Source organism: Eucyclogobius newberryi, unplaced genomic scaffold (assembly GCF_026437365.1).
Source record: "Eucyclogobius newberryi isolate DKJ021-1_F unplaced genomic scaffold, fEucNew1.0.hap1 SCAF_7, whole genome shotgun sequence".
In the NCBI taxonomy this organism is placed as follows: Eukaryota; Metazoa; Chordata; class Actinopteri; order Gobiiformes; family Gobiidae; genus Eucyclogobius; species Eucyclogobius newberryi.
The window spans coordinates 22,349,154-22,374,368 of record NW_027316389.1 but is presented as its reverse complement, the minus strand read 5'-3'; the positions used below and the strand labels follow the sequence as shown (position 1 = coordinate 22,374,368).

Sequence of the window (25,215 nt, the reverse complement as noted above, 5' to 3'; positions counted from 1 at the left end):
TAAGGCTAAGGTTAAGGTTAGGGTTAGGGTTAGGGTTAGGGTTAAGGTTAGGGTTAAGGTTAGGGTTAAGGTTAGGGTTAAGGTTAAGGTTAGGGTTAAGGTTAGGGTTAGGGTTAAGGTTAGGGTTAGCCATGAGGCTATAACGGGTTAGGGTTAAGGTTAGGGTTAGGGTTAAGGTTAGGGTTAGGGTTAAGGTTAGGGTTAAGGTTAAGGTTAGGGTTAGGGTTAGGGTTAAGGTTAAGGTTAGGGTTAGCCATGAGGCTATAACGGGTTAGGGTTAAGGTTAGGGTTAAGGTTAGGGTTAGGGTTAAGGTTAGGGTTAGGGTTAGGGTTAGGGTTAAGGTTAGGGTTAAGGTTAAGGTTAGGGTTAGGGTTAAGGTTAAGGTTAGGGTTAGGGTTAAGGTTAAGGTTAGGGTTAGCCATGAGGCTATGACGGGTTAGGGTTAAGGTTAAGGTTAGGGTTAGGGTTAAGGTTAGGGTTAGGGTTAAGGTTAGGGTTAGGGTTAAGGTTAGGGTTAGGGTTAGGGTTAAGGTTAGGGTTAGGGTTAAGGTTAGGGTTAAGGTTAGGGTTAGGGTTAGGGTTAGGGTTAGGGTTGAGGTTAGGGTTAGGGTTAAGGTTAGGGTTAAGGTTAGGGTTAGGGTTAGCCATGAGGCTATAACAGGCTATAAGGGAAATGCCGTGGTCCCTGACACTGCGCGGCAATTTGACCGCGCCGCGGCTCTCCAGCCACAGCCTAAAATAAATGGACCTCCATAATACCATTTTAAGGACAATTTAATTGTGCACTTTTTTTGCCATTATTTCTTTCTACTTTTAGCAAGTCTCAAAATGCTATTTGTGTAATTGGCGTAAATACAAAAAATCCCCTGATTCACCACATCAGAACATCTCGTCTTATAAAAATGTAGGTGCTGTGTCTTTAGAATCTGTCATCGGTGCCGCTCCCTCAGGCGAAGCTGCATCCAGCCAACCCTCTAAATATACATGTGTTTATCATCCCCTGAAGCTGAGCGTGGATAATCCTTCACCCATTTATGTCAGTTGTAGTGGTGTAAATACAGGGCTTTGCTGTGAGTGTAAATATTTGCATTTTGTGGGAGGAGAAATCTCATTTCTGATTCCAAATTTTCTTCAGGAAACATGTCACAATTGGCTGAAGCAGAGCAGGGATAAAGTTTATAGCATGTGTTTCTGTCATTATGAGGCAAATTACTGCTGTGTTCAAATACAGCAGTATTTACGATCAAAGATATTAACTTCATCCTGCACTTTTTGTGTCTATGGACGCAAGATCGTAATTGTAATGTGCACTGTAATTATTTAACCACTTATACCGTACATAAAGTCAATTTAATACAAACTTTTTTAGCATCCATTCGTTATAGGAAATAAATGCAGTGGCTAAAAGTTATTTTTCTCTGTGGCTTTGGTGAAATAAGGTACGTTTTCTACACAGCTCAGGAAATATAATCCTAAATAGTTTCACTATCAGATACAGAACAGATACTTTCTTCCATGTGAGCAAGAGAAGTTTTGAGATTTATCAAACAGGCTTTTTGAATAAAGTCATTGAAGAAATTATGATGTCTTCTTTTTATTATACTTTTATTTATTTCATTTATAAAGACAAACAATAGTTTTCTTTTTCTTTACCTTGACATGTTTTGATGAGCACCTGTCACCTTCCTCAGAAGGCGTATCAGCTGCCCCCTGTCGCCTGGTGCTCTCTGGAGAAGCGTGTCACAGTCGAGTGGGAGCATGAAAACGTCTTTGTCTCTGTTCATTGCTGTTGTGCCTCGCTTCATGTTATTGCAAATGCATTTATGATCACGTTGTTGATTGTTGTGCAGAAAAAGAGAGCACACCAGGAAAACCTCAAATCGGCCATATCAGACCAATGGAACAGAAGGAACTGTACTTATAGCTGTACTTATACTGCATGTATAAACACTGTAGACAGGAAGCGAGGCACAACAATGAACAGAGTCAAAGGAGCATTCACACTCCCACACGTCTGAGACCTGCTTCTGCAGACAGCACCTGGAGCTTCCGGGAGGATCAGCTGATAAGTAACACGTCACAGAAGTCAGATGTCGATGCTGCTGATGGTGACAGATGCTCACCAAAACATATCCAGGTGAAAATACAACCTATTTTTTGTCTTTCTAAACAAAATAAACAAAATTAAAACCAATAAATGACTTAAAATGCTCAAAGACGTCCACTTGCAACAACACCAAAATCCTGTATACTGTTATTGTGTCATAAATATTGCAAAGGGCATAAGCCAAGTCGCTGCAGCAAAGTGTTTGTCCACAGAAGCTTAGGTCCTAGATTACCTTTGCCAATGTCATAGCTGTTAATATGACGGCTGCAGAAAGTGACTTGATTTTTGTACTGCCACTGTCTCACAAACAAAATAGCAGCAATTAAATCGTTCATTAACTATAATTACGTGTTAAGTCTTTAGTTGGAAATGTCAGCTGTTCATTATTCTCATTGTAAGTGAGACAGAAGGAGCTGTGATCCCAAAAGGACACTGAAGCCAGACACCTCAGAAAGGTCTGGAGTTGTTCATGTTTTTTTGTTGTGAAGGATTTTTTGGCTCATAGGCTTTAATAGACATGACAACTGAAGGTGAAATGGGAATGAGAGAGAAGGGAGGGCATGCAGTCAATTCTCTGAGCCAAGTTTAAACTCACGAAACTGCAGCCTGCTGCACATGGAGCCTGGCATGTGTGCTACCGCCTTAACCACTCAACCACCGGGTCAAACTCATGTTTAATTTTAATATAATATATAATAATAATATTTTAAATGTATTATTTATTTATTATTTAAATGCTCACAATGCCTTCTCTTTCAGTCCAACATAAGAGCAGTTCTGAGGCAGACATATTTATGTGTATCTTCAGGAGTGTCGCTCCAGCTCCCCGTTAACACAGGACTTATGTTCAGATCACATCAATCTGTCTGAGTGTGCAGTGCTTACACTGGGCTTCTCTGTGGCTTAACACAGGCACACTCAAACAAACTCTCATGTCAGGGACCGCGCTAGTGTAAAGCTTGGATTTTGTCTCCAGCTTGTTCACTCCCTAAAACATATGCTTCAGAACTTTGTGGCTTAAAAGGTAACAGCTCTCTGCAGGATACATTGTGTTCACTCTTTAGAAGATAGAAAGACTTTATACACATTTTACTCAATACATTTTTCAGTCACATTTCCTTCTCTCAGCTTCAAGGGCTATGCCTTTCCTTTAAAGGAATAATAGAGGATTTTTCACCGATTTGAGCAGCCTCGCTGCTACACGTGCGACAGATTGCATCGCATTTCTCATCTCCGCAGATTTCCGTCTCTTCTGAACCAGCTCGAACACATGTCTCATTTTGTACAGTACACTGAAGGATCTTGCTAAACACACACCACCATGTCAACCACGCATGCCCAGCCAGGGAAACATGCTGCTCTGCTGGGGACGAGTCAGAAGGAGTCTGCAGCTCTGCAGTAGGTGCGTCCTATGATTGACATGTGAATGAACTACTCAGCTGTCCACGCCTCAGACTCAGATTTGGTGCCAAAAAATCCTCCATAATTCCTTTAATGATACCAAAGGAATAGTAGAAAAAGCTTCAGTTGTAGTCATCTGGACTCAGTTTGAAAAAATAGACGTTTCGACTCTCATCCAAGAGTCATTGTCAATAACAGAATTTAGATCGAGAACTCCGATATTAATACTGTTCTGTGGTAAGACCCACCCATTGGGAGGAGCCTTCCTGAAGTAGAAGGAGTTGTTTGTTTCAACAGAAACTCCCCCCTTGTATCTACCGAGCTAGCCTATTCAGAATCTTAATGGGCTATTAGAATCCTCTTTGTCTTTGTGAGACCCTGGCTCAACCACCCTGAGTACCTGATTAGCATCTAAATGCCCTGGTCCTGGTCCTCTACCTTTCCAGGGGTTCAGTATCCCATTATAAATAACAGGAAGATTAAACCTTAGCCCGCCATTTCTGTTTAAAGAAGGTCTTTCTTTTTTAACAAAAATAGCTTCCTTAACTCCTCTTTCAAACCATCTTTTCTCCCTGCTTAAAACCTTCACCTCACCGTCTTCAAACGAGTGATTAGAGGCTTCAAGATGGAGATGCACGGCACTCTGAGGTCCTGAACTTGTATTTCTTCTGTGCTGATAAAGCCTCTTGTGTAGAGGCTGTTTAGTCTCACCTATGTACCGTTCTTTACAACTTTCTTCACTGCATTGGATCGAATAAACTACATTGCTCTGTTTTTGAGTCGGCAACTTGTCCTTAGGATGAACCAGTTTTTGTCTTAAAGTGTTTCCTGGTTTAAAATAAACAGGGACTTCGTGTTGTCTAAAAATTCTCTGCAGTTTTTCCGACAGGCCAGACACATAAGGGATAGAAACACCCTTCCTTCTCTGTTCAGTTTCCCTTTTGTCCTGCTTCTTGGTTCTCTTCACTCTGTTGAGAGCCCAAGCGGGGTAACCACAGGCTGAGAGGGCATTTCGGACATGTTTTTCCTCTTTCTTCTTTCTTCTTCAAGAAAGGCCAAGCGATTCTCCTTGGCCTCTCGCTTGGCCTTTCTTGATTGCTCCACGATCAGAGGAGAGGACGGGAAACTCCAAATAGAAGTATATAGGAAACCTACACACACGGACCAGTATCTGCTCTTTGGTTCCAACCACCCACTACAGCACAAGCTGGGGGTGATCAGAACCTTACAACACAGAGCTCAAGGTGTGCCCACCAGCTCAGAGGGCAAGAAGAAAGAGGAAAAACATGTCCGAAATGCCCTCTCAGCCTGCAGTGGTTACCCCGCTTGGGCTCTCAACAGAGTGAAGAGAACCAAGAAGCAGGACAAAAGGGAAACTGAACAGAGAAGGAAGGGTGTTTCTATCCCTTATGTGTCTGGCCTGTCGGAAAAACTGCAGAGAATTTTTAGACAACACGAAGTCCCTGTTTATTTTAAACCAGGAAACACTTGAAGACAAAAACTGGTTCACCCAAAGGACAAGTTGCCGACTCAAAAACAGAGCAATGTAGTTTATTCGATCCAATGCAGTGAAGAAAGCTGTAAAGAACGGTACATAGGTGAGACGAAACAGCCTCTACACAAGAGGCTCTATCAGCACAGAAGAAATACAAGTTCAGGACCTCAGAGTGCCGTGCATCTCCATCTTGAAGCCTCTAATCACTTGTTTGAAGACGGTGAGGTGAAGGTTTTAAGCAGGGAGAAAAGATGGTTTGAAAGAGGAGTCAAGGAAGCTATTTTTGTTAAAAAAGAAAGACCTTCTTTAAACAGAAATGGAGGGCTAAGATTCAATCTTCCTGTTATTTATAATGGGATACTGAACCCCTGGAAAGGTAGAGGACCAGGACCAGGACATTTAGATGCTAATCAGGTACTCAGGGTGGTTGAGCCAGGGTCTCACAAAGACAAAGAGGATTCTAATAGGCCATTAAGATTCTGAATAGGCTAGCTCGGTAGATACAAGGGGGGAGTTTCTGTTGAAACAAACAACTCTTTCTACTTCAGGAAGGCTCCGCCCAATGGGCCGGACTTACCACAGAACAGTATTAATATCGGAGTTCTCGATCTAAATTCTTTTATTGACAATGACTCTTGGATGAGAGTCGAAACGTCTATTTTTTCAAACTGAGTCCAGATGACTACAACTGAAGCTTTTTCTACTATGGAACACGCCTGGACGAATGAGGGATTACACCGACATACCAAAGGAATAACATTGCTATCACTAGTATCAGTATGAAGTGAATAGAGCACCAAATTAAAAAACAAAAAGAGTTAAATCATTTCCGTACCCTCCTTTGATGTCTGTAAAGGAGGGTCTCTTGTTGCCCGTCCCGTCCTGGAGCACCTTCTTGTCCAGAGACATGGACAAAGGGGCGTCCCTCACAGGCAGACCCAGCACCAGCGTCTCTTTGGTCACTGAAACAGCATCATCTGTACGACCCAAGTGCTTCTTGGCGTAGTCAAATCCCTGGACAGGCTGTGGGAAAAGAAACTTTTTTGATGAATGTAAAAAAAATAGTCGTATTGTTTGAATAATCGCGTGCAATGACCAGTGCATAAGATAATCAGAACTAAATCATTACAAAAAGTGTATGGACTATGGTTTGCAAATTCAAATTGTTTCATGTTTTTCAACACCACATTATAATTTCTTGGCACTAAATCAACAACCATAATAATTAGTAACTCTAAGAAGATGCTGAAAGAACTCGGCATTGTTGAAATGCTAAGAAGCCAATTTCCTTCTTAAATGAAAGTCTCATCAAATTCAAGAAAATACAGCTACGAACACACAGTCACTCATTTACATGTTTATCTAAATAAAAACGCCCAAATATGGGCTCCACAGGGCATGTGACACTGTGATGGAGCGAGGTGGGAGTGAATGAGGAAGTTGCGCTTCTATCGCTGTTACAATCAGCAGTGATGAAAAATGTCCAAACATGCATAAGCAGTGAAAGCATCTTTAAATCACCAACTTATTGAAATAAACCAGGGCTTTTGTCATATTTTGCAAGCCACCGTCTCCGTGCAACCCCTGCAAATGTAAGGGGCCGGGGCGTAGGGCAGATTGCAGAGTGCCTTGGGTCGGGGGGGTGACAGGGGGGGGTTGATTCTTGTTGGGTTTATAATCATGGCCCATAGAGAGGCACTGGGGCTGGGACTGAGAAGCTCCATATAACTACTGATTATACTTTTAGTTTCCAATATTATCTGTACATAAAATCATTTGAAAATATGTAAAACTAACAATCATGTGGGTATTATATTTTTTGGTAGCAATATAAGAGTGATAATATTTAAAATAGCTGAATTTCTGTGCATAAGAATTCACCTAACCTATTCTTAGGATTTGTTGCAAATGCAAATGTGTGTGTAACAATGCTTCATGAATAAGGCCCATTGGGTTTAAACCCTTTAAAAAATAAAATACATAAATAAATTAAATAAAGCATTCTAACTTAGCTATCATGTCTAGCTAGTTTATGTGCATTTTTGCCATAGTGTGTTTATTTAATGACACAACAAGTTGTAATTGCAAAGAAAACAGTCTTTGAATGTCAAGATCACAACTCCAATTAATATCTAAAAAACATTTCACCAAACGGACAGAAGCAATAAGCTTTTCTTAACCACCTGAAGCAGAGGCAGAGCCGATTTTTTATATCTACAAATTCCAAAATGAAGGTTAGCAGCATATTTGAAGTATGTGGCTTAGGTATAAAGAAATGGGCGGGGAATCATGGATTATGCTCGGAAGTCCTTGGTAAGCTCTTTGTGTGGTTGAATACCTTTTAATTTAAGCAGCTGAGACAACTGGACTAGAGCTCACTTTAGTTACACAACAGCACAGACCAAACCCTGATTCCTTCCTGCCCCTTTTCTATTTTGGGCACACTCTAAAATGGGATGCCTGATGCCTTTGATGATGTGCGCTGAATTGGCAGTGTAAATATCTGTGTACATACCAAGACAACCTTATTTCATTAGTACATTCTTAATTTATGCCTACCATTTTGACTCTATAGAAGTTGCTATCATTATTATTTTATTATTAATAGTTTTTGTTGCTCCTTAACACTGAGACAATTTCCTTTGTTTGCAAACTGTGTTCAATAAACCGTTTCTGATTCTGATGTGAGGTTATGCAACATCTGAGGAGCATCCAACGTTCATGTTAATAATTCATTTTTTGAATACAGTGTGGTGCCGTAGAGTGAGCAAACAGATGTGTACATGCTAATACGCACAGCCCACATTAAAGAAGACCCAGCAGCATAAAACTATAGACTGTGAGAGTGTCCACATGTGTGGACTGAGGTGATGTATGGTGACAGCTGCGGCTCTGCATGTGAAAGATGCATGCGGAGTGCAAACATCTACTCGCCCGTGGCTCTGTGCTGTTCCCAGGTTGGATGGTGGTGACGTAAAAGCCCAAAGACAAATTCACATTTGGAATGCAGAGTGGAATTTACTTTTTCTACATAAACTGGATAAGCATTTGTAGAAATGAAGTGAATAGAAAAGGTTAAATAAAAGTCTAAACATGTCAGTGTCTACACTGTACAGTCTCTGTTCAAATAGTTACTTTTGATGCTTAAGATATTTACATTATGAAATTCACATTATGACATTTCCCCATGTGTGGACAATAAAGGAATATCTTATTATTTCAAATGATGATACAAAAATCTAATCTGGGCTAACTGTGGATGCCATTAGCCTGTGCACATGCACGATGACAAGTGATAAAAGCTGTTCCATAACATAACATAACATAACAATAACACATTTAGATTAGATCCTCAATGTGATCCTGCTGTCGCTGGCCATTATCAAATAGTATTTATAGTAATGATATTATCATTATAGTTGGATTATCACTTGACTGGGCATTAGTCATCAAATTCAGATAATAAACAATCACATTTGATGGTAAAAGAAGATTATGTAGGCTACAGTGTAACTGCATGTAACAATTTACATGGATTTTTGTCAGAAACCCAGGATTTACAGATCAATAAGTTAAGTGCAGAGGCATGTTGCATTTTTGTCTACAAAGTCAATACATTCTGAAGTGATTGCACGAGGTTGCACACAACTGTTACATCACCCAGTGGCTTATGGGTAATGGTTGTCATCCATGAAAATGGTATAGATTCTCAGAAATGACAAGACTGAAGGCCATAACCTTGAAATGAGCGTGTGGCCTTTCACGACGATGCTTTTTTATAACGCGATGTCCTCTTCTCAGCCTCTTACACATCCTTTTCTTCTAATTGCTTCTGCTTTTTCTTCCGAACTGTCCTCTCCTGCAGTTGCTGACATTGTTGACTTAACAAATGACCATCTTTCATCTCACACAAGCGACTCGGTTTAATAAAGGCTTTGATTGGGCCCAAGCCTCGTGTCTCGGCACCTGTCTAATCTGTCACTTCCAGATCATTAGCTAGTTTTTCCAGGCTTGTTAAATAACATGTTTTGGTCTAGTTTAGATGTACCATCGGAGATGTTTTCTTATGTATGCACACTTTATACACACATCACTTTTCCTTTTGTTTACAGACCTGAAAAATTATAAGCTTTATATTGATATATATTTATATTAGGCCCTCAGCAACTTCCCCTTGGGATAACGCACTGAATTGCTCCCAAGAGATTATTTGCAATTAGGATTCAATCACTCTCCCTTTAGCCTATACAAATCTGAACAGTTCACTTTAATCTCGTCGAGCTATTGACTAGAAATAAATCAACTCAAAGCTAAACTGGGTTAACAAAATGCAAATTCTAAGACAAGATAATGTGCAACAGTGACAGGTTTGTACGTTTAGAAGCTTAGTCTCATCAGTTTCACCAGTTTTAACACTTAATGGTTCAGAGGTAAATGCAATACCCATTTTTACAACCAACAAGAAGCTGGAATTGTACAGCGTACCTGAATAACACCAAACTAATATTCACATATTTTACACATAGCATAACTGCTACTAAAAACCATGACAATTCATAATGAGTTGAGTTGACGCAATGTGCTTACAGGCAAAACTCTCAATTTAAAATATTTGGACACATTCAATACTTAATGTGGGTTTGTCATGCGGACGACAGAGGCATAGGGTGACTGACAGGAAAACATCTTCACTCATATGCCATAACCTGCTACAAGCGCTTTATGCACTCATTTTCTCTGCATGCCCCATCACACAGACGTCTAATTGTAACTTAAGCAACAGCCAACAGTGGCTTGATGAGGTGCAGCAGATGGACAAGCTACGCTCTATTCCCCTGGCGGCCATATTGATTTAAATTCAGATAGAGCAGCGCCGATGTGGTCCGCAGAAGTGCTTTGTGCTTTCTAAAGTCCCAAAGTATCTGTGTATCTGAAATAAGGCACACACTGAGTTAGAGGTTGAGGATGTTAAAAACCCATAGGGGCAGGTGGGCTATGAGGCAGCAAAATGTAAAGTAGTTCTGAGGAATCTAAAGGTCTTACTTCAGATGGCAGACACATAGGAGCTCGTCCATTGACCACCTGACAAATCAAGTATGGATTACTGATTGTGCTGAGTCGACACCTTTACACCTCTGTATAATGTACAAGGATATCGGCAAACTGCAACTACTGAGAGTAAGAATAAAAGAAGTTTGGTGCAATGTTCCAGATTCTGCATAATAGCTGTTAAATGCTCTAACACACACCTCATCAGGCCACAGTATTGATCCAAAGATCGTCTGCCCAGTGAAGTGATGAATGCCAGAGTGGATTATAGGACAATGATAATCCCCCAAGTGAAAATGACAGAGCAACCAGAACACTATTATGGCTAAACAAAGACTACATTTTGGTTAAGTTAAATCACCTTTTTGATCATTTTATTTATGCGGAATGGAATCCTAAAGCTGTTTATCTGTCTTTTGATGACATATCTTTAGATTAGAGGTGCCTAAATGTATTTGTGGAAAAGTAATAGCAGCCTCATGGCACCACTTGTGAATAGCGCTTAGTTTGGGAGTCATTAAAAATTGATGCCGCCTCTTGTATTACAAAACATATAAAGCGTAAAGTGTCTAAAGCGCATTTTGAAAGCAGACACAGCCTCACAGCTTGGAAAATCGAAGAATAGTAGAATAGTAATGTTTGTGGTTATATATAAGCGTGTCATAAATGTCAATTGTTTGGTGTAGTTTGTTCAACAAAAAGGTGTCAACAAGAACTATATTTCTCTTCTCACATTCTCACCAGTTATGTAACTCTGTCTCTGTCATTGTACATCACTTGCTCAGCCAAAGTCATATATTATTGTCACACAAGGTGAAACTATGACCTGATGTCACCTATGTGTGTATCCTACTCTATTTTTAAGTTATACTCCACTTCAGGCACTGCCCTCCACTATGTCTATTGTGAAGAAAAACATTTCTTTATGGAACATAGACATTGAATCTGGCAGCGATGCATTGCACAATATGGGGAGATATTGAGCACACACAGTGTTGATGTAGTTTGTATTATTTTCTGTAGGTCAAGACACGTCATGGGTAAAATGCATGTTTTTTTTGGCGTAATTGTACTTTTTAAAGTAGATTTATAAATGTGTCATCGTTAAGCCATGTAACTGTAATTAGTTACATTTAAAATGACTATAGTAGTAAGTACAGCACAAGTCCCAATCATTCCAATATACAGCTGTCTCACCTTTGACTCTTATTTCCACTTTAGACTGTTCATTTAATCAAGTTTTGTACAAAAGCTTAAGCTTACTTAAGTACAGATTTCCCATTATTTGTACTTGTAACTGAGTACAGTTTTAGTCATGTAACTGTACTTTACTTACGTACAAATATGCCATAATAATGACAGCCAGATCAAATAAAGCAAAGAAAACCAAAAAGCACTATTCATCCATTATCCTTTGTGACTTTTTTCCAGGATGTGATTGAGGTGATCTGATCTCCATTGACAGACAAAGCGGCATAATTAGAGAAGTCAAGACTGAAATACATAATATATGTGATGCTTTTACCACAGTCTCTTTCATAATAATACATTGAGTCACCCAAAGGGCTGGGCGATAAATACATAAAATGTTATGGATATCATTATTCATATCTAGTGGCTAGTTTTAGATGGAAAGCAGCTCCTTTGCCCCCGAGTGGAGGGCGAGGAAGCCAAGAGACATTAAATTAACTCAATATTTAACGTATGGCCAAAAATTTTCTTGCTCAAAATTATATTGATATACCGGTATTTTAAATATAAATCTATTGCCCAACCTTTCATCACACATCAGTTGAACGTTTCAGTATGTCTTGTTCGAGTTGTGAAGTCTATATTTTCATGATTATGTACGAACGACCATCCTAAAAATAACACCAGCTGGCACATCCCACCACAGCAGCCTGAGCCACAGGGATGAGGCTCATGCTGCTGATGCTGCTTCCAGACATAATACATTTATACAACTTATTTGTTTTGGATACCCACTTTTGATATTGGAGCCACCGGAGGTATTTAATTCCATTGCAAATCACAAACAATGATGCTATGGAATGTTAGGGGAAAAGGGAGTACTGAGAGTGAATTGAACAGGCAGTGCTGCGGTTTGGGCTGATGACAGACGACTGAGTCATTTTCTAAGAAATAAGAAGATGCCATAGATGGCTTTGGTTCACAGGTGTCAATTGCTCTATTTGTAAGAACTTATTTAAAAAATCATGTACAAGCCGACAAATTGACCTAATTTATATTCCACGACTTATCTATTGTTGCAAAGCAAAATAAAACAAAGCTTATAGATCATGTCTGTGATTTGAATGCCTCTATTATAGTTTTAACATTCCTCCCACTTAGATATTGATCTCCAATGGTCAACAAGGACACAGAAATAAGTCACATCCAAGCAAACAACAGCACACATGGATACCGCGTCCCACTACTTTTGGAGGCATTTGTGAAATCACGGACGGAGAAATAAGAATCCAAGCAAAGACAAAGACTCAAAGTTAAAAAAAAAAACAAAAAAAACTTTAGTTCATTCATGTATTCAAACACATGAAGGTATCGGCGGGAAGTACCTGGTGGTGGTAACTGCCTTCTCTGCGATATGACGTCTAAAACAGAGGAAGGGACAACGGGGAAAGATCATGGCAAAGAACAAGACAAGCAACAATGGACAATAGTACTTTGTTGTAAATGGGCTTTATTATCATTTTTCAAAAAGTTTTATTTTATTATAGTTTTTTTCATCAAGGCAAAAGCAATGCTTTCTAGATTACCATGTTTATTCAAAGGGAATAAAGATCATTTTGGATATGTTTTTCATTCATTGGTGTGACTCTAATCCCTGGTATACATTAGTACAGTAGTGTCATATGAAGTTGAAATTGGTTTATTAAAATATATTTTAGCCTCGCTCTTGCCTCCCAAGAAGGAGATCATGGGTTTGATTCCCGGACCAGACCAACATCACATGATCTCTCTGGGTGGAGTCTGCATGTTCTCCCCGTGTTACCGTGGGTTCTCTCCGGGTTCTCCAGCTCCTCCCACCGTCCAAACACATGCATGTGTTAGGACAACTCTAAATTGGCCCCAGTGAATGAATGTGAGAGTGAATGACTGTCTGTAATGTTTGTGTCTCTGTGTTGTCCCTGCGACAAGTTGGCCACTGTCCAGGGTGTACCCCGCCTAAGGCCCGAAGTCACTGGGATAGGCTCCAGTCACCCGTGACCCCAAAAGGGACCAAGCGGTAGAAAATGGATGGATGGATGGAAAATATATTTGATTGGTATATCACCTACTCTTATCAATCACATTTTCTTCGAGCCAGATCTTTATGTAAAAACAAATTATTTATTTTTCAAACATTTTTATATTGCAATTGGTTAAATCCTCACACATTGCTGAGGCTAAACAGTAGAAGGTCTGTTTGAAAAATTTGTCTCTGTTTGAGCAGAGAACAGCATTTGAGAGAATATTATAGAATCTCAATATGGCAATTTGACCAAAATCGCAGATTGCCACAAGGAAGATAACAATTTGTATCAGCATATTGCCCAGTTGTATTGAATATTAAAGGAAAATATAAAATTCTCTGTTGAACAGAGATAAGTGTTCCATGTCTCTATCTTGACAACGATAAATGGTACTTTTAATAGCAATACCACTTTGAATAAGCACAGCCTGAACGCTCCCTGCTGCTGGCTTAGTGGGAGCCTGTAATAACCTGTAATCAAATGCAGATATATTTCTCAACACAACTAAAGAACCAGATTTCTGCGATAGAAATACAGCATGGGTTAATAATGTTAAATATTTCACACAAAGTTGGCTTCAAAAAGAAGCCAACCTAAGTAAACTCAAGGACGACTGCAGTCCTGAAGTGCACCTCAGACGGTGCAGAGGAAATGCAATCAGGCCACAAATCTGAACCTACTTCACAGAGGATCAGACACACTCCAACAAAACACTTCTGGACTAATAAGCTTGGTCTGGGTCCAGTTTGTTTGCTTTTTCACTCAGACACAGTCAACTCTTGAAATAAATCCTATTCATTTGACAAGTGCAATTTGATTAACTGGTGACTCACATTTAGAAGATTTTGCCTTAGGTTTAGTTTTATTCTTAAACAAGGCCCTCTTACTTTTGGCTGATTAGTCTTTCTTCTCACACATGATCAGCCCTGACCAGAGGCTAGTGAACGAAGACAGTGAAGCCGCCACAGCTTTGAGTTTAGTGACCCGAAGGACTTAACACAACCATTTTAAAATCTATGTGACACACAAACTTAAATTTTCACACTAGATTTGATCCTGCGGCGCTGTTTATATGACACATTGGTGCTGGGAGATTAGAAAACAGACAAGAAGAAAAGAACGAGACGGGCAGGAGACATTCATGCAGAGTAAATTGTGTGTACGTTTCAGGCTGTTACCTTGGAGCGGGACTTGAAGCTTCTGAATGGGCCCTTTTTAAAAATGACCCTGTTCCTTTTACAGATAATGTAGGCCACCATCCCAATAACCACCATAAACAAGAAAAGCGGGGTGAGGACGGCCATGATCCAGAGGTCAGTCGGAGGGGTTTTCACAACAGCTGCACAAACAAACAAATTAAAACTTAGTTGAATTTCAAAAAATATGTTCAATGTGCAATAGTTAATTATTTCAGGAGTTTTTATTCAACCTCATTTCTACTGGTCTGTTTATTACGGTTTACTTGGTGTTGATGTGATTGTATATTAAGGTAGAAAATAACATGATATACAGTATGTCCACAACATGAAAGTGCCTTGATCTAGGTCCTTGTACAATATGTTTTTGTGACGAGTGTCCTCTGCGCTGGTGAATAGTGTGTTCACTGCCTGGTCTCACTATTTTTTTTGGAGGTATAAAGGGCATTCTGAGCCCTCAGTTTCTCTTCAGTTAATTAAAAATCCAGGGGGTAGGGGAGAACACAATGACCTATTGCTACAGAATGCACATCAAAGCATATTTATTTTCACTTTACAGATATTTGTGCTACATTGGTCTTGGGTCTTTTTGAGTTAAGACTATGTATTTTTAATATTAGAAACTATGACATTTTACCAAAGTGACATGACTTTCGGCGACAGTGTAAAGTGATTACAGGGTATTTATAACAAATCAAAGCTAATTCATCTTCCAAACTGTTTGGGGTAAACATCTGATTGCATCTCAGTTTGCGCATTCTGATTTGATCTGTCATTAATGTCAACAGAAGAGAGACGTGGGTCATGTTAGTTCATCATTTATGCACTTTCATAGTTCATCATTTATGCACATTTATGCATTATGAATTCAGTAATAAAAATGTATAATAGTATAGAGCAGCATCAGTAATTATACAACTCACGTTCAGCCTGGACTTGTACAAAGTAGCCCAGATTCAGAGCCATGGTTTGGGAGTCCAGACTGCTCAGGATCTTGGCTGCGTTGGTCCCAGTGATGGGTGCTCCATTGTGCTGGGCGTAGTAGGTCATCTCTGCTGGGTTTTTAGGACCAGGCAAACGACGTATGCCGACCATCTGGCAAGAGACGAGACATACACATTTATTTAAAACATTATGTATATTCAATCGTTGTATTTAACTACTCATTGTAGTATTGCCTGTTTTAGTAAGTCTGTTTGTTTTCATATTCTCTAGGGATGAACAAGATCCAGTGCCACAAAATTGTGCACACATGTGAAAAATGATCTCATGAGACTTTTCCTACATGTTATATTTTTTGAGAAGCAGTAGATAAAAGCTAGGCAAAGCTACAATGACAGTAAAAGTATTTAAATAAATAAAATAACATTTAAAAAGAAATTGAGAGCAAAATTGTGAATTCAACCCCATAATTTGTGGACCCAATCACTTGGGAATTTGCAATGTTCACAGAATTTCAGTAAATAACATATAATATTAATGCTTTTTAAAAGAATGTGATCATACACAGTCAAATTATTATGGTCTTTGACATTTCTGCAACTTCTTTATCATACTCATACATAGAAATGGTCCCGTTGAGTCAAAGTGAGAGGTGGGTCATTTGCTGGATTAAATTGGCAGTGCCAATCTCTAGACCTCACACCATCAAATATATATATATATATATATATATATATATATATATATATATATATATATATATATATATAAAGATATATATAATCCCATGGTGCAGCCAATCCCATCTCTAATCTCTTCAGGCCCTCTCAGTATAGAGCGATAACACTACTGCACCCAATCCCCCAATCGTCTAGCTTACTATCCACACAGACCAGATAAGTACACTCTACCAAGACACTTATGGATAACTGGGCCACTTGAAACTCCAATTTCCTCTTCATCATACATCAAACACATTTTAATACGGGCGACACATTGCATGTTTTAATCAAGTCTAGTAATTTGATTTTGTCGGAAAAAGAAGGGAGTTATGTTATTAAATGGCTCGATAAGCCCTCTCCCCTTTAGCTCCTTATATGAGCTTCCTCTTCCACCATCACTACAGCGATAAAAGCACTCATCTGTGGCTTCTCATCAAACCTTGAAGCAGTGTAATCTGCAAATCCAAGGAAGCGTCAGTTGTTGTTTTAATTTGAAAGTACATACAAACTGGTGTGGATATATATTCGTATTTACATGGCTCCAAAAGTAAAATGCACTTATCTATACAAGTTTCCAAAGTAATTTTGAGTCCCAGACATGAGCAAGATACAATCAGGGGAGCGACTAATAGCTGCACAATCTACTGGTCTACTTAGTCAATTAATTAATAATCAGTTCAATATAATGGAAATAGCAACAACCACTGAAGCTAATTCCCGTCTGGAGCTGGAGTGAATTTCAATGAGAGTTAATTGGATGACAATTTTTCATCCCACAATGATCTTTAATTTTCTGTTTGATATCGAAGGCTGTTATGGACTATGGAGTTATGTAGGTGAAGGCAGAATATAAATCCATTGTTGAATATCATCTTTTTTTTTTTTTTTTTATGTTATAGATATAAAATTGACAGGTTTTAGATCATTGTCTTTTATCTTCTAATTCACACTTCAAATTCTGCACTAAATAAAGAAAGGCCCTTGTCAAATGCAACTCATCAGGAGCTGTCTATGGTGCTGATTCTGGAGCAATGGTACTCACAGACAAGAATCTGTGCAGAGTGAAGTCTCACAACGTTTATCCTTCTCCTATATTATCTCATAGACAGTATCATGTTTCTGGTTGAATTAATTATGAATTCGATTAACTTTTTAATTAAAAGCTTTTTATTGATTTGAATTTTTGTAAATCTCAAACCACAGTTTTTTGCTTGTATATTTGAATCTGAGACATATTCTTCTGCACATTTAATCTTGAATAATTACATAAGCTACATGCATTTTTATCAGTTTACAAGCATAGCTGACTGAACAAATAACCATAAAACATCTTATTGTTGCAAATTATCCTCTTCAGTGAATTCTATGAGGAAACTTTGTCACAAGATTTAAAGAAGGGAGTCTCAATCCAATCATGTGTGTCATGTAAACAGACAAACCTGCACAGTGTAACCCCCAACAGTAGTGGCGCGGCGGGAGCGAGTCGTCTGGGAGCCTTGCCTTCCGGCTACCAGGAAGAGCTCGGCCAGGCGCTGCTCCATGAGACTGGCAAAGCTCTGGTAGTTAGCCTCAAGGGAGGAGCTGTCTACATCCTGGATCACTGTGTGGAGAGACAGAGGAGGAATTTAAGAGGTGCAGAGGGGTCCAGGAGGAGGAGAGGGTCGACATGTAAGAGGAGAGACTACATGAGGGGATCGCATAAGGACAGCCGCAGTACTTGGAGGACAGGAGATGAATGGGATACTGGGCCAATCCATTTAAAAGCTGCTCATCCAGAAACTTTTGGAACAGCTGCAGTGACAAATGCATCAAACAGAGCACCCTTGCTGACTTAGCGTGGAGATTTACCTGCTTTTAACAAAAGAACAGGAAAAAAAATCTCAGCTCAAACTGATTTTCAGATTGAATGATTGGTACTACACTTTACACCACACATTTGATACTTATTTGCATAAAATGAGCAGGAATATTGCAGGGAATGTGACGCGATGTAACTCAGAATAACCTTAAAGCCTAAAAAGATCATTTTAAGATGAAGGGTCGGCGGCCAACTGAGATTATTAGGCCAAAATAATTACTACATCAACTCATTGTTCAATAAATAAAGCTGGAACAATATTTCATGGCTATCAATATCTATTGTGTGTACTATTTTATTAACTATTTGGTTATTCTCATAAGATCTGAGCTTAGGAGAGAGAAATAAATAACTTGTATACATAATAACAAATGACGTAAATGTTTTACAAAGATATTGGGCATTTAGTAAGCTTTAGAGTTATCAAAGTCTCAGTACGTAACTATAAAAAATTTGGGAACGAGAATTTCCAACAATATAGCATTAAACTGTAGGTGATGCCACAAGGTTAAGTTACAGGTCAGATCCGTGGGGAGGCAAGCTGGCTCAGTTTTTCAAGGTATTTTTATCCAAAAATCAATAAACACAAGACAGATACGTTCACTTCATCAAACTATAGAGCATTCCATGCATCACATCGTCAAGGAAACAAGACCTTGCAGACCTTCCACTAGAAAAGGTACATGGAGGTCCTTTAAAAAACATTCACAGATCCATTCCTCAGATATGTTGTAAAAGTACTTTATATGTATATCTACAAAATACATACGAGATATTTTGGGTTTTCTGAGCGACTGTAAATAGAAGAGACAAGAGGGAAAAGGGACGGACGTCATCGCCATGGTCACACCAATGATATGATACGAAGTGATCTATCTCTGTGCCTAAGTCAGGAAGCAGTGAATTATACATTAAAACTTCTTCACTGCAACACAGCAGCTAAAGAGCACAGCGGAGAGAGAGGCACGAACAGTGTGGAGAAAATATTCTGCTGAGCTGCACAAGCGTCAGAGCAGACAGGGTTTACTAAGTGCAGTTTAGTCAAATCAATGCGCCACTTGATTAGCTCTGATCACCCGCTACATACTGTGTGAGAGCAAATCCTCTTACCTGTTATGACCCAATAGTTCTTGGTTGCTGTCGATGTGTTGAGATTATGGTATTCAAGGGCTGCACAGAAAAACAAACACAAAAAGAGAAGTCATATTCTGTGAATGAAATAAAAGAAGTACGTTTGAATAGATTTTGTAATCCGTCATAGCAGAAAACTGAATTCTTGCCATTGTGGTACCCGGTAATGTTTTTTAAAAGGAAAGTTTCAAATCTCGAATCAAACAAAAGACCAGTTTATCTATTGGCAGTTTTATTTTAAAATATGTACTGTAGTTAGTTTGTGCAATACAATTGTCTGAAAATATCTAGCCTTGCACTGATCTTGTGTGTTTATTCACATTTTGGAGATACAAATTGAGTATATATTTAATATATTATTTGACTAGTTGATGGTTACTATGAGTTTATTTTGCAACATTTGGATACAAGCTTCAGCTCCCAACTCTCAATTTACTTTTTTCCAAAACAATAAGACAAATTACTCATAACTCTTGGGTTGTCCATTTTGAAATTGAGTTTTGAAATCGCTTTAATTTATTCACATATGAATTCAGATTTAAACATATGACACTCTGGGTTCCATCCAAAACATGGCTGCTTTTTATACACAATGTATACAAAGTTTATATAACTGTGTTAATATGCTTTTTATTAACTTAACTTCATTTTCATCTTTCTACCTTGTGGCAGTAAGGCAAACAAGTGCAGTCGAATTTAAATGAATAAAGATGACTGATTACATTTTGGAGCCCACTTGAATTTCAAAATAAAAAATGGCATCACATTATGTTAGGAATTTACCACTCAGGTTTTTAAATAGTTAGAAAACAGCAAACAACTGATTTCCTTGAAAACAACACATCTATTTTTGTCTACAGGTCTCTTTGGGCCTCTTGTTCATCTGTCAACCTACTTCTCTTTGCTTCCCCTCTGCTCTTTCCACATAGTAGAAGGTGCTGCTTGAATTGATACATATCCGTTAATAGCGTTGCATTGTGTGTTTGTGCTCTGGCCCTGTATTGTATTGTATTGTATTGTATTGTATGAAAGCACATTCAAGTTGGCTTCTTCCTGAACTTCCTGAAAGTCTACATAAACACTGCAGACTGTGCTGAGGTGTCCTATGAAGCATTTGCTTAACAAGAGAAGATCAAGAGAAACCAATCCACTGATTTAAGTGCGCACGAGTCAGATTCATAGTAATTTGCTGATACAATTCCAACACTATCAACTGTGCTGCATACTGTTCTACATACATAGATTTACTTTGTGTCAAAGTTATGTAAATGCTATGATCAGTGAATACAATTATTTATCTCAATAATAAAGTTATCACATGACTCACTGTTCAGAGGTGTAATCTCAATAACATTTAAGTTATTCTGTGGCTGCAGTTTCTTGTTACAGTTTTTCTTAAAACCTTCAAAATCGTAGCATTTAACGTCATAATCTCTTCAAACGTTTCCCTTCAGTGTTATTCTGCAAAATAACAAACTTATCACCCCAGGGAATAAAAATCATCTATTTTATATTTCATAACCATCCAACAATGACACCTCAACACCAAAAATACAACCTCAACTCTTTTCCACTACAGCTTTTGAAGTGTGATGTCTGATGTTTGAACCCTCGGGTGCTGATCGCACGCACACAAACAGATACTAATCTAATCTTAGTGGGGATAAAATTAGCTCATTCAGAGACATGGTTGACATTAGCCCAGGGCAGGACTCGGGCGGAGGCGTACAGCTGTTTGTCCGCTGCACAGATGACTGCAGTGAAACAGGATCATGTGGCTCATCTCTGAGGTCACTGGTCTCTCATTCAGTTTTGTAATGTCAAGGCGTCGCTCAAATGTGTCTTAGCCTGCTGCTAAATGAAGCATCAGACACAGAAAATTGCCTTTTCCTTCAGCTCATGACATGTGGAGTAAAACAAGAGGCGAGTGAAAGGCCAAAACGGTACATTAACCTAGCGCTATTAAAGTAAATTGATATGAATGTTCTTTTGGTGTTGCCACAGCACAACTTCCACCTCCCAGCGTGTACTTATTTGCATATTATTTTGGCACAAAGTTTACCCCATATGACCTTAGTGATGAAGCGTCTGTTTTAATGTGTTGGTTAATTAATGTTGATTAAAAAAAGGACATAACTTGCAAACTCATCTTTTAAGCAAAACGTTACTTTGAGTTGCTGATTACGTAGAAGTTATAGAGGTTCTATACAGTATATACAATGCTGCTGTTATGCTTATATTGATGATGAATGAAAAAACATGAATTAAGTTCATGCTCAGACTTAGTAGGACATTTTGCAACAATTAGAGCAATTTAGAGGTTTTTGCCAATCTGATAGTTATCAAGCAGTGGTTCCCCAATGGAAAATTGGTAAGTGAAGAGTAATTATGGGTTTAGCGGTAAAGCTTATTTGAAACAGCTTTAGTCTTTGTCTTTCTCGTTTTTGGCACCTTAAGCTGCTCAATTAGCTTAACACAAATTAACTGTACTGTAATTAGAGAGCCGAGAAGGTTATGTCCCAAATGTTCCCCAAATGAATCATTAGAGAATCACGTCATTAATCATTAACTTTGTTTCTGTTTCTGTGTTAGATTCTCTCAACAGCACCAAACAGGAACATTGTCATTTTGCTGATTCTGAATGTGGGACAGGTGACTGCAGTGGGCTTTAATTCTCTCTATTAACTAAAAATGACATTGAGGAACCTTAGTGCTGGCTCTTGAAATCAAATCAGGTCAAAAGTGTCATGAATCATGCAGTGGCCTGTGGAGTCAGCAGGCAGTGTAGTGTGAGGCCTCCACCTCAGCTGTGCGGTCTGTCTGAGCCGTACAGAGACAAGTTATGCAATCAAACAAACTGAGCATGAGGACTCAAGCGGCTGTCCACTGCGCTGAAGACAATCCACTACATTGGCCTCATTACCAAAGGAAGCTTTAACCACAAATGTCTGGGTTGTTTCAGGACAGCTCTCTTTGCCTCTGTGTCAGGTCTAAAATGGCTCAGTGCTGCCAGGCGACTATTTCACCTCTGTCTGGTGAACACTTCAGAACACACAGAGATCCTCTTCCTCCTCTTCCTCCACTGTTGACTGTGGGCACATCTTTGCGTTATTTGAAAATAAATGCTAATAATGTTAGCTAATTATAAAGAATTTCAACTAATTTAATCATGCTATGGCTGCAACAACTAAATAACAATGAATCAGTAAAATAATCAACCAGGGTTAGAGTTAGGTCAGTTTATAGTTGTCAGTTTATAGTTTAGAAACTGTTTTCTGGATTACAGACTTAACAGGCCAAATTATGAGAGAAGACACAAATAGTAAACAAATGAAGAACATATATATATGATCCATCAACATGCCCTCAGGCACCAAAGGTTCAACTCTTTGGGATTAAAGTTGGAATAAATAAATAAATACAAAATATTCACAACCTTTTTTTGCAGTCTGATTGTACATTTATTACAAACAAACAACAGATTAACTGATTAGTAAAAAATCAGCAGCGCTAATTTACACACACCAATGTACATAATCCAACTGCTCTAGAAAGAGGTAGAAGCAGTTTATCTGTGGGACCATTTCTAAAATTTGCTCAATGAACACTATTTACAGCATGTCTAGCTGCAGAATAATTTGTATTGCGATGTTTTAAAAGAGCACTGAGCTGAAATATCCACAAGCGGCAATGCCAGCTCATGTGGCGGCTGGTTTCTCAAAGTATCCACACGAGTTTGCCAGACGACCTCACAGCTCAAAGCTGATCATTAATTAGATCAATGTGTCAACACCACAGCTGCCCTTCTGGACATAATGGTGTGTCTTTACTCACGCTCGGCAATGATGAGGGGCGGGTAGAAGAGGAAGTAGCCCACGAGCTCGGCCGTCAGCTGGTTCAGGAGTTCGCTTGAGAGAGTCCCATTGAGAATGATGTCCTGGTTTTTCACAAGGTAGATCAGAGACACCGAGGGAGAACCACGGCCCTGGTGAACGCTGAGGATCTGAAGACAAATGCATGAAATTAAATAACAATGTACACACACAATTAGAAATAAAAACATGTCAAATTGATCATAAAAAGACCTTAAAGCAGAACTTCATTGTAGTGCTGTTTTAAGGTATATATATAATAAAAACAGGTTACATTTTCAACTGTATCTAATAAGCAAATAAAATAATGTGTCAGATTGTATGAACAGTAATAAACAGTGTATAAACCAAATGAATCATACATAAATAAATCATTTTAATTCATTGAGACACAAAAGTGTAAATAGCAACTTGTACAAAAGCTGTCAGTTATGATTGCTCAAAACAATGGAGATGGTGCACAATTTGACACTTTATCGTCACAAATGTGTATAAAATTTAATGAGAATGGACACTTTTGTGGATCTGTTCTCACAAACATCTCATTTGACTGCACTGCCATCTGATGAGGACAATAAAGAAACGACAACACCATCTGTTCAACACTGGCCAGATTTGACTAAATATGACATGAAATGATGAAATTGACTGGCTTTACAAAATAGATTTGGTTTGTACCATTTTGCGCCAATGTAGTTCTAATGTGATAAGAGTGGAAAGAGAAACAAGGGCACTGGTTTAGCAGAATTTAGAGGAGAAAAGGAAGTCACATTCTAAATAGGGGTTGGTTGCACTGGGTTGCATCACATTAGCAGTACAGTATATCATATTCTATTGAGGGGTTTCAGCAGGGTCAAAATCATGTTCACGGGTAGCTTTTATTTTGAACTAAAGGACATACATTGTGCTTTTGTCACCAATAAAGTCTAATCTATGACACCTGTGGATCATTATTTTATATTTTGGGCATTTTTAATTGTAATATTGCTCTTAAATCCACCAATAAACGTACCAAGCAGGCTTACGAAAATATTGCCAATGGGACGGACTACAGATGAAAATTTGCCTGCATTGCTAACTCCGGCACATTTATATTTAATCAGAATTTACAAACTTGTTACTTGCTTCAGCGATAGGGAAACCAGTAGCTGCAATTCACAAAGTGGATTTCCCCCCATTTGTGCAAATAATGGCAACGCAGCAATACTGAATCCTATGTGTATCAGTGTTTCTTTTGTTTATTTATATAACATCAAAAATAACTTGTGAATTCTAACTTTAGTACATACATGCAGTTGATATTGAAATCCTCCTGTCGTGCAACCAGACAGCTCTGCAGCACATATGTAATTCACATATACACAGATACAATCCTACTACATATACTGTATCTCTCATGCAACAGAGGAAGGTATTAACAAACCCCAGACACAATATTACACTTTGAATGAACAATGTATTTTAATGCTATAAATGGGCCAGTGTGCTGCTTTAAAAATAACGTGAGTGAGTCACCAAGTCACCATAATGTGTGGATGAAACGAGATACAATTACCCACATGATTATGATTATGATTAATTATGAACGGGCCCTATATCTGCTGCTCCTCGCTGAGACCTACTTAATGATGATGATTATGGTTAATCGTTTATGAAAATCCAAACTGGCAGAGTTCAGATATGGTAGAACAGTGACTTATATAATTACATTTTTTTACAATACCATTTATAGTGCAAGGACTGTAATTAGATGTTTCAAGTGATCGGATCTGTTTTGTAGTTGATATATTCTGCTGTGATGCGGTCGCTGTATCAGACTTTTATATGAGAGGTGGCCAGGGGGTCTCAAGATTTTCCTTCCAAATAAACATGATGCTGTTCATTACCATTTACATCGCTATAATCGCAAATGTGGAGCCAGTAACCAACAAACCACATCAGTGCATCCCCAGCAAACCTCTCTATAAATTCTATTCAGATTGTGCTTTACTGGTGCTTTCAAACAGCCTTTTCTAACTTCTGTCCTTAAAAGAACAGAAGTCCCCTCAAAATAAAATGGCACATCTCAAGGGGCTTTCCACAAAATAAATAAAAATGAACATGAAAATAAAAAATGATTAAAAAATAAAAGAATAAATGTTTTTTCCATATTAAGCCTTTTGACTACAACATTGTACAATTTAGTTT

General features: G+C 38.6%; 1 protein-coding gene across 2 annotated transcripts in view; it reads right to left on the bottom strand.

Moving 5' to 3' along the window:
• Positions 1–25,215, bottom strand: part of LOC140348610 (UPF0606 protein KIAA1549L-like) — a 77,375-nt gene that overhangs the window by 15,461 nt on the left and 36,699 nt on the right. The window contains exons 7-13 of one of the 2 annotated variants that reach the window (XM_072434594.1): positions 22,991–23,159; positions 19,136–19,195; positions 17,607–17,767; positions 15,427–15,598; positions 14,486–14,646; positions 12,630–12,665; positions 5,840–6,027 (exon numbers count right to left, since the gene is read on the bottom strand). In XM_072434594.1, coding sequence (XP_072290695.1) covers positions 5,840–6,027; positions 12,630–12,665; positions 14,486–14,646; positions 15,427–15,598; positions 17,607–17,767; positions 19,136–19,195; positions 22,991–23,159 — 947 coding nt within the window. The remainder of the gene's footprint in view (positions 1–5,839; positions 6,028–12,629; positions 12,666–14,485; positions 14,647–15,426; positions 15,599–17,606; positions 17,768–19,135; positions 19,196–22,990; positions 23,160–25,215) is intronic. The other variant, XM_072434595.1, reaches the window with a different exon arrangement.